Below are 13,782 nucleotides of genomic sequence, written 5' to 3'. Positions count from 1 at the left end.
TTTTGTGCCCTAAAGGCAGAATTTAGTAATTGCAGCAAAGATGGTACAGCCCACAAAGCCTAAAATACTCTCTGACCTTTAACAAAATTTATCAACTCAGACAGAATAACATCCTTGACAACTCAACTCCAGACTTTTTGTTGTGCGAGAAAAATAAGCTATTTGCTTATATAATCCACTATTTTTCAGCTTTATGTCACTTCCAGCCAAAGGCAGTCTAACTGGTGCACAGCTAAATGAGATTTGATGAACTGGAAGAACCAAGGGCAGCATAATGAGGACACTGTCTAGAGGACATTCTGCAGACGTCAGGACATCTAATTTATTTCCCTATAATTTCCCAGGAACTTTAAAGCTTTTCTTGGAATAGACTGTGTCTATAAAAGGAGAGGAGGGAAGAAATGAAAACTTTGAGGAATGAATCTTTATAGGACTCAGCAGACAAATAGGTGCACAAAGCAGAGAAGGTACAGTAAAATAATAATACCTTAGTGTATTAGTTATTTATTGCTGTGGAACAAATACTCCTAAGCAACAACACTTTCATCTCACATATCCTGAAATTCAGGAAGCTGGGCATAGTTTAGGACTTGCATTTACTGAATTGTAGCCATCTCAGTAGATTGTAGCCATCTCAAGGCTCAATAGGAGCCACTTCCACACTCACTCACAAGGTTGTTGCCAGAATTCAGTTCTTTGCAAGCTGTTGGGCTGAGACCCTCTGTTCCTTACAGCTATCAGCCAGAGGCCGCCCTCAGCACCTTGCCACGTGGCCTCTCTGTAGGGCAGCTGGCGATGTGGCAGTGGCTTCACCAGAGTGGGCAAGTGAGGATATGAAAAGGAGTGTGTCCCAGATAGAAGTCACAGTCTTGTACAACATCATCCAGAAATGACATCCCAGCACTTCTGCTGTATTCTGTTCACTAAAAGTGAGTCACATTAAAAGTGAATCCCCACTTGAAGGGAGGAGATTAAGCAAAGGTGTGGGTACCAGGACGTAGGGTCATCAGGCACCTGTCAGAATCTCCCTACTACACCCAACAAAGTGTTCAAATTCATGGATTATTTTCACCTGGATTACTTTTGCTGCTAATCTTGGGGCCTTTTCTGAAAAGCAAAGGAAGTGGACCCAGGCCCATGACCAAATCTTTCAAATGTCATCCCTGTGTAAAGATTTGTGCCCTAAATAGAAGGAGGTTCCTGCTCCCACCTCGCTCCAACTGACACATAACCATCTCCACCCTCTCTGCTCTTGTCTTGGGAGTCCCTTATGTTAGCCAAACAACAAGAGAACAATTCTAACCCTGTCACCTAGAATCTAGGTATTTTTGGAAAAGTGTTTCCCGTAAGTAGTTTACCCTTTATCTTTTGTCTTAAAAGTGTTTGTTGCTTTTGCCACGATGTGGGTTCAGAAATGCAGGCTGGCTTGTTCGTGAGTACCTACCTACCAGTAAAGGCAAACAAGGCTCCCTTGGCTTAGATCTTCTTGTCCTGCGGTCTTTCCCACTCTCCCTCACTTTCCTCCTTAGCCTTCCTCCTCCAAAAGAGGGCTCCCTCACTTCACATTCTCTTCTCCCAGTGGGAAGTGCTTTCTGAAACAAAGAAGCCCTTGCCTAGCCCTAAGACGGCTCGAGTGTCCACTTCTGACCAAATAGGCTTCAAGTTGGTGCTACAACTAAGCACCGAGGGTCTGTGAATTAGACCCTTTAGCATGTGCAGCGCTGCTTTGATCTTGGCAGACAACAGCCCTCACTGAATGCCCCCTACCTCTTCTTCTAAGCGGACACTTCAGCCTCCCTTTGCTGAGACAAACCAAAGAGTTAATCAAACTCCTGAAATGAGTCCCAGGGAGTTAGAAACATGGCATCTTGCCCTGTCTATTTTGCAAATTTAAAGACACTGGGCTTCCAAAGAGCTGATACTTGACGGTCTTTTAAATGCCTAGAATACTAAATAGGCTGGGGGTTTTCTGTCCTTAGGCTAAACCAGCTGAAATAAGAAAGAAATATAAAATACTTTATTTTCACCTTTTGGACAGATCCATTTTTTATTTAAAAAGCAATAAATCAACAGATTGAAATAAAAAATGGTGAGTTCATGTCCTTTGTAGGGACATGGATGAAGCTGGAAACCATCATTCTCAGCAAACTATCGCAAGGACAAAAAAACCAAACACCGCATGTTCTCACTCATAAGTGGGAATTGAACAATGAGAACACATGGACACAGGAAGGGGAACATCACATACCAGGGCCTGTTGTGGGGTGGGGGGAGGGGGGAGGGATAGCATTAGGAGATATACCTAATGTTAAATGACGAGTTAATGGGTGCAGCACACCAACATGGCACATGTATACATATGTAACTAACCTGCACGCTGTGCACATGTGCCCTAGAACTTAAAGTATAATTTAAAAAAGGAAAATATGCATAAGTTTATACATATCCAATAATTACACTCAGTTGTTTGCAGAGCTTTTTACTTAATTCATCTTTTTCTTTTCTTTAAATGCAACACAGTGGGAGACCTTTCCTGCCTGGCCATTCAGAAGCAGGTCACAGGGGCAGCCACCAGTAGACCAGCTTGCATGAGGATGCCACTGCCCCTGGGAAAAACAGAAACAGTGAAAAAGATTTTGAGGACTGATGGGATTAAGACTTTCCACAGGGCAATAATGCAGACACAAGTTTTACCCCCAAATCTCTGAAAGAGGCAACCCAGGAGGGAAGAAGGCATTGAATTTCCTGGCACTCATCCTCAGGTGCGGGTTTATGATCAGCAAGGATTGAGGCTTATTAATATGAAAGTGAAGGAAGCCAGCCAGCTGTCCTCTGCAAGGAAGGAAGGAAAGGGTCTATTTAAAATAAAATCATCATAAAAATGAAGAAACAAATGAAAGACTGAATGTACAAATGCACAGCCTGGACCATATAATAAGAATAGAACTATCACCCTAAATCTGTAGCAGCCTGCTTAAGAAACCAAGCCCATTATGTATGATAAACAGCCCAGGAAGACAGCCTGCTAAAGCCAGACTTGCAGGAAGCCAGTCTGCTATCTCTAGTTGATAACCCAGGAAGCTAAACAATAACTTCTGTAACAAAAGGCCCAAAATGTTCAGGACTTAATTAATAATTGTATTAGTCAGGATTCTCCAAAGAAACAAGACCAATAAGATGTGTGTTTATACATATATATATATATATATATACACAAATATATATACTACATATATATTACATATACATGTATGCCTGTACATACATACATATATATGTGGAAATTTATTATGGAAATTGACTCATGCCATTATGCAGATTATGCAGGCTGAGTAGTCCCAAGATATGTCATCTGCAACTTGGGGAACCAGGAAAGCTGGTTGTAGTGGTTGTATAATTCAGTCCAAAGCTGAAGGCCTAAGAACCAGGGGAGCCTGCCCCACCTGCTAACTGCTGGAGTAAGTCCTGGAGTCCAAAGGCCTGAGAACCAGAAGCTCTGATGTTTAAGGGCAGGAAAAGATGGATGTCCCAGAAGAGAGAACTTCCTGTGCCCTTTTGTTCTATTTGGGCTGTCAAGGAATCAGATGATGCCCACGTGGGTGAGGGTAATCTTCTTTACTCAGTCATCTCATTCAAATGCTAATCTCTTCCAGAAAAACCCTCACAGACACACCCAGAAATAATTGATTACAAGCTATCTGGGCACCTCTTAGCCCAGTCAAGTTGACATATAAAATTAACCATCACAGTAACTGACAGCCTCCCTAATTTTTGTGACTGCTTCTAATTTAGGACTAACCAGAGAAAGCCAACTATGGCCCCAACCAATCAGACAGGCTTCCGTGCTCCAAATTGGCCACCCTGGGCTTCCTCTGGCCAACAGCTTCCAATAAGGGGCACACCTGAAGCCATCCCTTTTGCCCACTGTAAAGCTCTCTCACTCCTCTGCCTACCTTTGAGTCTCTGCCAAATGAAAGTGATGGTGGCCAACTCCTTTGCTATGGCAAGCGCTGAATAAATCACCTTTGCTTTTCTCATATGAGTGGCATTCAATTTTTTCTACATGGGCAACCTAAAAGGACTAAAGTATATTTCAGGAGTCTAGTTTTTAAAATCTCCAGGAAGACAACCTCCAGGGTGAGACCTTGGGTAGAAAACAATGTCACTCTCACTGTCACTGTAATCCATCCTTTTCTGTGTCCCCCAATCCTGAGTCAGCCTCAGATGGAAACCGAAATCAATTTAGCTCCATGAGTTCAACTGCTGATTCCTCACCTCGAGTTAGCTTCAAGCTTTTCAGGCATCTTTGGCAAGTCTCAAAACTCCTTAGCCCCTCTTGTAACAATTCTTTTTGAGCTCTGAACATTAATTTACATGGTGTATGTACTTTATTCATTTATCCTTGTTTTCATGTGTTTCTTTAGTATATTCTTGTAGGTTTATTTTTCCTCTCCAGTTAGAGACCTCATCAACCTTTATCTATGCCTATTATCCCCACCCAATACCCTTAAAAATGCTTCACACATGGAAGCCTTCTGGTCACTAAAGTTAACTGACTTTTAGAAATCACGTGTCTTACAAAGATTTGAAATAAATGACTCTTGCAAATATTAATACGTAGACCTTTGTTTGTTTTAACAAATGTGAATCTAAAATTGCTTGCCACTATGAATCAAATATAATTTCAGTACACATTAAATATAGGCATATACTTGTTCTATGTTTTAGGTAAGGAAGAACTAGCTAAAGATATAACAGATAAAATGCTAAATCTTAGTGGCTTCAGAGAACAGATGTGTATTGTGTTCACAAACAGGTTATTCCCTAACAGAGGGCAGGTCTCCAGTGACTCAGGGACCCAGGCTCCTTCTGGCTCACAGCTTCGTCATCTCCAATGCCAGGTTCCTCAGGTTACTACGCTTGTCTGCATCAAGTCAGAGGGGAAAGACCATGGGGGGCCATATTGTGCAGTTTTTATGAGCCAAGCCAAGAGGTGTGAACACGACTCTTAGCACATTCCATCAGTCAGATCTCAGTCACGTGGCCACACCTCACCACAATAGGGCTGGAAAATGATCTAACTCTGGGCTCAGAGGGAAGAGAAAATGGCTTTGGTTAAGAGCTAACCAGTTTCTTTCACACCTATCAAGGCAAAAAAAAAAAAAAAAAAAATCTCTGCTGTAAAGACCTCCTTACAAATACCACTCCCCTAACCCAAATGACTGGCTTAGTCACTGGAAAATGTGCACAGACTAAGCTCTAAATTGGATTCTTCATACATCAAAGGGTACAGTAAAGCTCTTGACAGCCCCTGCTTCTCAAACATGAAGGACAGCTCACAAGGACAACAGCAACAACAGAAAGCCCTGCCACTTCTCCCTGCCTTTTTAAGAGAGCACTGTGCTTTAATTTTAATGCTTCTAGAAGCATTGCAGCTTCTCATGAGCCAGTGAACTAGCTAATTGGCTACAGCAAGGACTGTATCTTGGAAGGTGGCACTTAATAAAACAAATATTAAGAAACTATGATTCTCTGGAGTATGAGCTTTCAAGGGTGAAGGGTATATCATGGGTCAACATGATACAACACCTGACAGTTAAGGATGGGGAGGAAATGACATCTTAGAAAGGGAGAAACTCAGTGGGAATGCTTAGGTTTGTCTCATACTGAGAGTATTAAAACCATAAGCTCCTATATAGCTGGGTTTTTTTTTGGCTGCAATTAAAATATAAAGAGCTGGTTTCTTTGACGTTCTGTGTCTGCCCTTTTTTCCCATTTTTATATATACAGCCTAAGCAAAACTGACAAAAAAAGTAATCGAGATTTCGGTTCTAATGCAGATCTTGATTTATTTTGACTTATTCACAGGGTCTAGTAAAATGATCCATGTCTTCCTACAGAAATGAGATGTCAAGATGCAAACAATGCTGCCTCCCTCCAACAAGCAGCCACAGCCCGCCCCACAGCCATCTCATACTGGCATCCCTCAAGGGCAGTCAAGATCTCAGCCCCTTCATCAGACTGACACCTGCCAACCTTTTTGTCCATTTCTGTAGGAGTCAAAGTTGTTGAAGGCCATGCTGAACTTGAATTTTCCCTGAAGTTCAGCAGAAAAGTAAGATCTACTTGCAGGTGATTCTTGCCGAAAAATGAGTCATAGACTAAAAATAGTGCAGCAATTTTTTTAATGAGAAAATGAACAAGATACGTGAACATGGCTCAGATATACCCATCTGTTTTCAATTGTAGTTGGCGGCAAATCAGCTCTCAATTTTCCGCTTGCTGTGCTTTCTAACACAGCTCCCCGTGCGTCTGCCAATGACCAAAATGCACAGCAACCCTAGGTAATCTTGCTCTACCTCTTTCCCCTTCCCAGACCACAGAACATCCAGTTGAATTGCAACATTATTAGGGCAGATATTTACATATTTATAATCTTTTTTAAAGTATGCATATGTTATCTTTTTCTTGCATTCATCTCTTATTATTTGCTGTCTTGTATTGCCAATGCCTCGTCTCTCCTCCATTAACACTGATAAATTGCAGTTGATTATAGTTTAGTTCCTTTTCTCGTGAGTTAAATGCAGTAAAATGAGCAGAAAAGTAGCAAACAAGGCCTCAGGGTGACATCAACACCCTATAATAGCTTATTTTTACCTCTAATATTTTCACAGATGATTCTGCCTGAAATTCTCCAATTTGGGGTAATGATGCTGAAAGTGTGTAATATAAGAATTTGGAGTATAAGCAAACAGCTGATGATGATGATGATGTTGACAGAAGGGTTATGTTTGGATAAAAAACCAGCTCTGCATGAAAGGATGGTCAGGGCAAATAACCCAAGAGCTAAGCTGAATCTTGATTCAGTGCTTCCATTAGTAAAAAGAATATGTTTGAAGCTTACCTTTTACAAAATAAAAAGAGCATATCTGACAGTGTATTTAGAAATGAGGGACCTGGCATCTAGTTTAAGAAAACCATTCTATTCACAGGTCTCTGGTGGCACAGGGATCTTGTACTTGGAGTAATCAACCTTTGTAGAACCTCTTTTTTGATGCTGGAATATTAGGCCTGCTGTCTTGAACCTCTTGGAGCTAATGGGATGTCCAGATGTACCTCCATACCTATATAACCCTGAGGACTGCTATGCAGCTGCTATGGAACATGAGGGGCTCATCTCTGTACTGAAAAAAAAATTGCCCCAAGCTTTTGTTTCCTAAGGCACTTTTTGTAGAGAAATTATGGCCACGATGACATGCTTACTCTAGGATAGAGGGAGTGAGACCATTAAAATTTAGAAAAGACCTGAAGTCTACACCAAGTGGCATCTCTCCCCTCCCCTGCAGAGACAGAACATGGTACCCACTGACCTCAACCCTTAATCCCTTGGGCCCTCTCTAAGTCTCCAATTTTACATGTCCCACTGTACTTCAGTGAATTCCTGCCAAACAGTTTTGGAGACTGTGCGGGGTTATCATGTACAGGTCCTTCACAACACCCTGATGCCTCACCCCTTAGAGCTTTACTTATGCCCAGCATTGTCTGGGCTCCCCGCCTGATTACTTTCCTTCAGTTTCACCCTGAACTCCAAAGCACTGCACCATAAAACCACAATGGCATTCATAATGGAGCCCCCTAGCCATTCAGGCAAAACTTTCATTCCTATCTTATCACACAGATAAGTCCTCTGAGAACATTTCTGTTAATCCCTCTTGCTTCTCAACTCCCACTTCCACACTCACCTCCTACACTTTAATATCCCAAATGGACTTAGACACATATGAGAGCCTCAGTATCTTTCTTCCCATCCCTGCCATTTCTAAGGAGAGAATTTGATCCTCTTCTAATGCCCCACACTTTCTACCTTTGCGCTGATCCCATCCTCACACCTTCTCTGGGACTTGGCTGCACCATTCCTCCTCACCCATACTTTGAACTTCTCCCGCCTTGATCCCTTTCTGCTCTTGAGTAATTCCTTGCATTAAATCAAAAGGAACAAAGTGAAATGAGCTAAAACCTCTTTTCCCTGGCCCACCTATGCTTAAGTTCCTTTTTAAAAAATTCCTCCTACTGAGCTAGACACAAACTCTCATATGTCCTCCCCCATCCCACCAAAAAAATTTATAGTTTTCTTCTCTGCAGAAATTATCTGTCAAACACCAACAATTTTTAAAACTTTTCCAAGGTCAGATTATCAGAATATTATATCTTACTGAATATCATTACTTACTGAATTTTGATTGCTTTTTAAAATTTGTACTGAAAAGCAATATGCATAAGTAAAACCTGCAATGAATGTGCACAAACTGAACACGTCTTTGAACCAGCACCCAGACCAAGAAACAGAAAATTACCAGAATTCTGGGCTTCCTGCTCATCATATACAGTGAAACTAAGTAGTTTAGAATGGATGAGGCTAGGCTGTGACAGAGAATAGAATCATGAGGCTAGAAACGTGTATTGAAGGGCTTCTATATCTTGCTAAGAAGCAACTGAAACAATAAATCAAGAAATCCATGAATGTATTGGGGTAGTGCTGTCTAATTTACTAAAGAGATCGTGTCTGAATATAAGATTCTATTTTAGTACCCAAACTAAGACAGCCATATGTCCTGGCTTTTCCTTGAGTCCACTGATTTAAAATATTTTGCCTTATCAAACCATGTGTCAGAACACAGCCCAACTTAGGGTCAGGAAAATTTTGTTACCATAACCTCATTCCATCCCACACACCATATTGTTTTTCCAAAAAATAGTACCATTTTTTCTGGTTGGTATCCTATACAGAAAATAATTTGATTTGCAGGCTTGCAAATCACACTTATAAATATTCAAATGCACAGCTCCAATTAAAACAAGAGCCAAAAGCCTGTGCTGCAGGCAATGAAAATATTCTTCCCATAGCTACATTTACTTTATTAACAGGCTGTAGCCTAAATGCCTAAGGAAAAAATTGTTATAGGCTTGTTATCTTGCTTCTAATCGAGTGATTTTCTTTCTTCTTTTCATTTACTGAAGTATTATGGACTTGGCTACTATAATGTATGAAACTGTAGTTACTGTGACCAATTCAGACCTAGCTCTCATACATTTAAGGGCTTCACATGACTCAGTCCCTGCTGGGAGTCAAATGCCAGGAAACCCAATTCAATCAAAAGGAATTTAAGAGGAATTCCAAATTTTAGGTTTACCTATGAAGAATTAGCAGTTCCAATTCACAACCCCCAACAGCAACACTTCTTAAAGTTCCTGCCCCCATTTGCAGCTCCCTCTCCTGCAGTGGCCCCAGCACCTCTCTCTTGCCAATCCCTTGACATTCTTCTTCTCTCCCCAGCCCTACATCTTTATCAAGATTGTTGCTGTCCTTGGCTTTATTTATTCTTGTCTAGAAGCATTTGGCAAGGAGCCATTCTAAATAAGTTTAGCATAATAAGGTTTTCTTTTTAAAAACAATTTTTAAATAATTCTTTATAAAATACATTACATACTTATATATTAAATCTTGTACACAAGTACAGGAGAAAGAGACCTGGGGAAAGGCGAACAGGTTTAATGAATATATGATAATACCTATGAGAGCAGATTTTCAGAATGAGAAGAGAGATTTTTAAAGATTCTGAAACAAATGGGAAATAGGAAATAAAGGAAAGTTAGTCATGCCTAAACTTAAGATTAAGTAAGCTTCAAGTGGTTCCAGGTTTAAACATCAGCAGGAAGATAAAAAGAAGTCACTCACTGAGACATAAGACAGAGAAAATTCCTTTTTCATGGAATGAAAATTCATAGGATAATTGTAGAACAAGAGGAAGCAGCAAGATGGGAGAAAGGCATAAATGATATTCAAAGCAGCTATGCGTAGGTGAGACTTTTACATTCTCATAGCAGCATGTCTCATGGCAACAGACATACAACCTGTATGTCCATCCCGTGAAGTTCCCCTTCAACCCTCTGCCATTTCTATTAGCAAATTCTATCAATTCTACTGACTTTCCCATTTTTGTCAATCTTTCTACCACTTCCTCAATCACGGTTGTTAAAAACTTTATAGTTTACTTTTTCAACAAGTCCTGCCAATACGTCTTTCAAAGTGGTTCTCAAATGTAGCTCTTTTCTTATTCCCAAGTACCACTCCCAATTTTGATCTCTTCATACATTATTTCTGGTTACTCCAATAGCTACTTTTTTTCTTTACTACTTTGTTGCAAATTTTTTAGTAAGTTTTTACTTTCTTTTACTAATTTATGAAGACATACATTACATAACAAGAACTGAACATATTTTAAATGTATCATTTGATAAATTTTGACATATCCACCCAAGAGATAAATCAATCAAGACATTGAACAGTTCCATCACCCTGCCCTGGAAATTTTCATGTGTCCTTTGCAATCAGTTCTTCCCTTTCCGATCCCATGATCTCCAGGCAACCAATGACATGCTTTCCGCCACTATACATAAGTTTTCACCTTCTGCAATTTTATCTAAATGGGACCCCATAATATGTACTCAGCGTAATGATTTTAAGATGTATCCATGTTGCTGCATGTATTGATTTTTACATCATTTTGTTGCTTGGTGATATCCCCTTATATGGATAGACGTATTTTGTTTTCCAATTTACTGTCCATGAACACACAGATTGTATGTCCATTGCAATGAGCCATGCTGCTATGAGAATGTAAGAGTCTTTGTATGAACATGGCTTTCATTTCTCCTGGGTAAATACCAAGGAGTGGAAGAGGCTTGAATTATGTATTGGTGTAGGTTTAACTTTTTAAGAAACCACTAAAATCTTTTCAGCTTGGCTGTTCCCTTGTACATTCCCACAACACTGTAGGAACATTCCAGTTCCTACATCCTCACCAACACTGGGTCTTTTTCCTAACAGCCATCTTATTGAGTATACAGGGGTACTTCATCACGGTTTCCACTGAGATGTCCCTGATGGTTAACAATGTTGAGCATCGTCTTTCCTGCTTACCAGTCATTCCTACAACTTCTCCTGTGAAGTGTCTCTTCAAATCTTTTTCCCATTTTGCTTGTTGTTGTTTTCTTATTTTCCAGTGTAAGGGGTTTTTGTTTTGTTTTTTGTATTCTACATGCAAGTCTTTTGTTTGATGTATGTATGTGTTGCAAATATTTTATCCCAGGCCATAGCTTCATCATTGCCACTGGGCTTAGTAAATCTTTGCCCTTCTATCTTGAGTTATTCAAGTAGGTGAATATTTAGTCACAATAATTACTGGAATAACGCAAAGAAAGCATAGAGCCTTTTACCAAACTTGCAGGGAGCCCTGAATGGTTTTAATTCTAAACAGCATTTCCAGTACTTTTACGGATCAACATACACTTTCTGGAGCTTTGGTAGAAGCGCTGTTGGAAAGAACATCGTTTTCCATTAGGCTATGATAATACCACTTTTTATCAGATAGCAGAGGTAATACTATGCTATTGAACGTGTGGGTAGACATGAAAGATCTAGCAGATGGTTTTGACTCAGCTGTTGTCACTGTGTGGGTTCCCCTGTGAGGAGGTAACCGTGATGGGTGGAAGGTGAAGGTGTGTTGATGGCTTTATGCGAGACTCTTCAAAAGGCAAATAGGCTAGAAATTCACCTGCACCCAGAAAGAAAGGAAACAAAATAACCACCACCAAAAAAGCCACAACTGGGTAAGGTAGTCTAGCCTCCGAACACACACACACACACACACACACACACACACACACACACACACACACACGAAGATGGGGAGTAAAGATACAAAGAGAAATAAACTGCAATCTGCTGCTTTCTTTTTTTCTACTGAAATAATGCATGTCCTACTGAGAATTTCTGTATTCTGCATATTAAGATACACATGCTTCCTTTGAATTCTCAGAAAGCTAGGGAAAAAATATCCAAGGTGAAAATCTCAGGGAGATGAGAGACAAAACCAGTAGTCAATGAGAAAACAGCCCAGAAGAGCTCCCCACGAAGGCAAAGTGAATGAAGTCAAACACACTTTTTTAAATAGTGACTTAGACTTGCTTAGACATTTTTGGTCTATCTGATCACTTGTTTACTTGGTGCTCTGGGGTAGGCAAGGTAGGTGGATGTTGGAATGGAAAAACCATGGGCTTTGGCATCAGACGGACCTGGATTCCAATCCTGGACATAAATATTTGAATGATTGTGAATTTGGTTACGTTTCTTAATTTAGTCATTCAGAAATGGAAGATAAATAATATCTATTTTATAGAATTATTAAAAATATTAAATGAAATCAAATGTGCTCATTTTTAAAAACAGGTATCAGAACAAAGTACACATTCATTAAATTCCAGACATTCTTTCTACTCCGACTTCTACTTACCCTTAATAAGAATGTTGTTTGGAAATTCCAGGCCTTTTTTGAATATATTAATTCTTGAAGTTGCACTGTGGTAAGCGAGAGAGGCTTGGCCACCAAAAGCCACATTCCATAAGACTGTAGGGATTATCTAATTTTATGCATCCATACTTTTGCCTGGGCATACAAGAAATGCTGAGCTAAAAGTAATGTCATAGTGTGTCTGGAATTGGGTTCTTGGTCTCACTGACTTCAAGAATGAAGCCGCGGACCCTCGCGGTGAGTGTTACAGCTCTTAAGGTGGCGCATCTGGAGTTTGTTCCTTCTGATGTTCGGATGTGTTTGGAGTTTCTTCCTTCTGAGGGGTTCGTGGTCTCGCTGGCTCAGGAGTGAAGCTGCAGACCTTCAAAGTGAGTGTTACAGCTCTTAAGGCGGCACGTCTGGAGTTGTTCTTCCTCCCGGTGGACTCGTGGTCTCGCTGGCTTCAGGAGTGAAGCTGCAGACCTTCGCAGTGAGTGTTACAGCTCATACAAGCAGTGTAGACCCAGAGTGAGCAGCAGTTAAGATTTACTGCAAAGAGCAAAAGAACAAAGCTACCACAGTGTGGAACGGGACGCCAGCGGGTTGCCATTGCTGGCTGGGGCAGCCTGCTTTTATTCTGTTATCCGGCCCCACCCACATCCTGCTGATTGGTAGAGCCAAGTGGTCTGTTTTTGATAGGGTGCTGATTGGCGCGTTTACAGTCCCTGAGCTAGACACAAAGGTTCTCCACTTCCCCACCAGATTAGGTAGATAGGGAGTGTGGACACATAGGTTCTCCGAGGCCCCACCAAAGTAGCTAGATACAGAGTGTCGATTGGTGCATTCACAAACCCTGAGCTAGACACAGGGTGCTGATTGGTGTGTTTACAAACCTTGAGCTAGATACAGAGTGCTGATTGGTATAGTTACAATCCCTGGGCTAGACATAAAGGTTCTCCACGTCCCCAGCAGACTCAGGAGCCCAGCTGGCTTCACCGAGTGGATCCCGCACCAGGGCTGCAGGTGGAGCTGCGTGCCAGTCCCGCGCCGCACGCCCACACTCCTCGGCCCTTGGGCGGTCTATGGGACTGGGCTCCGTGCAGCAGGGGGCGGCGCTCGTCGGGGAGGCTCGGGCCGCACAGGAGCCCATGGAGGGGGTGGGAGGCTCAGGCATGGCGGGCTGCAGGTCCCGAGCCCTGCCCGGCGGGAAGGCAGCTAAGGCCCGGTTAGAAATTGAGCGCAGCGCCGGTGGGCTGGCACTGCTGGGGAACCCAGTTCATCCTCCGCAGCCGCTGGCCTGGGCGCTAAGCCCCTCATTGCCCAGGCCGGCAGTGCCCGCCGGCTGCTCCGAGTGCGGGGCCCGCCAAGCCCACGCCCACCCGGAACTCCAGCTGGCTCGCAAGCGCCGCACGCAGCCCAGGTTCCCGCTCGC

General features: G+C 41.8%; 1 protein-coding gene across 1 annotated transcript; it reads right to left on the bottom strand.

Moving 5' to 3' along the window:
• Window positions 1-13,290: 13,290 nt before the first annotated feature.
• LOC129526082 (putative uncharacterized protein C5orf17) lies at window positions 13,291-13,539 on the bottom strand. Its single transcript, XM_055359446.1, has one exon. The coding sequence runs from the start codon at window positions 13,522-13,524 to the stop codon at window positions 13,291-13,293; it is 234 nt and encodes a 77-aa protein (XP_055215421.1). The 5' UTR covers window positions 13,525-13,539.
• Between the last annotated feature and the right edge of the window lie 243 nt (window positions 13,540-13,782).

The sequence above is a fragment of the Gorilla gorilla genome, chromosome 14, assembly GCF_029281585.2.
Source record: "Gorilla gorilla gorilla isolate KB3781 chromosome 14, NHGRI_mGorGor1-v2.1_pri, whole genome shotgun sequence".
Taxonomy (NCBI): Eukaryota; Metazoa; Chordata; class Mammalia; order Primates; family Hominidae; genus Gorilla; species Gorilla gorilla.
Note: the sequence above shows the minus strand (reverse complement) of the source record. Positions and strands in the feature narration are given on the sequence as shown.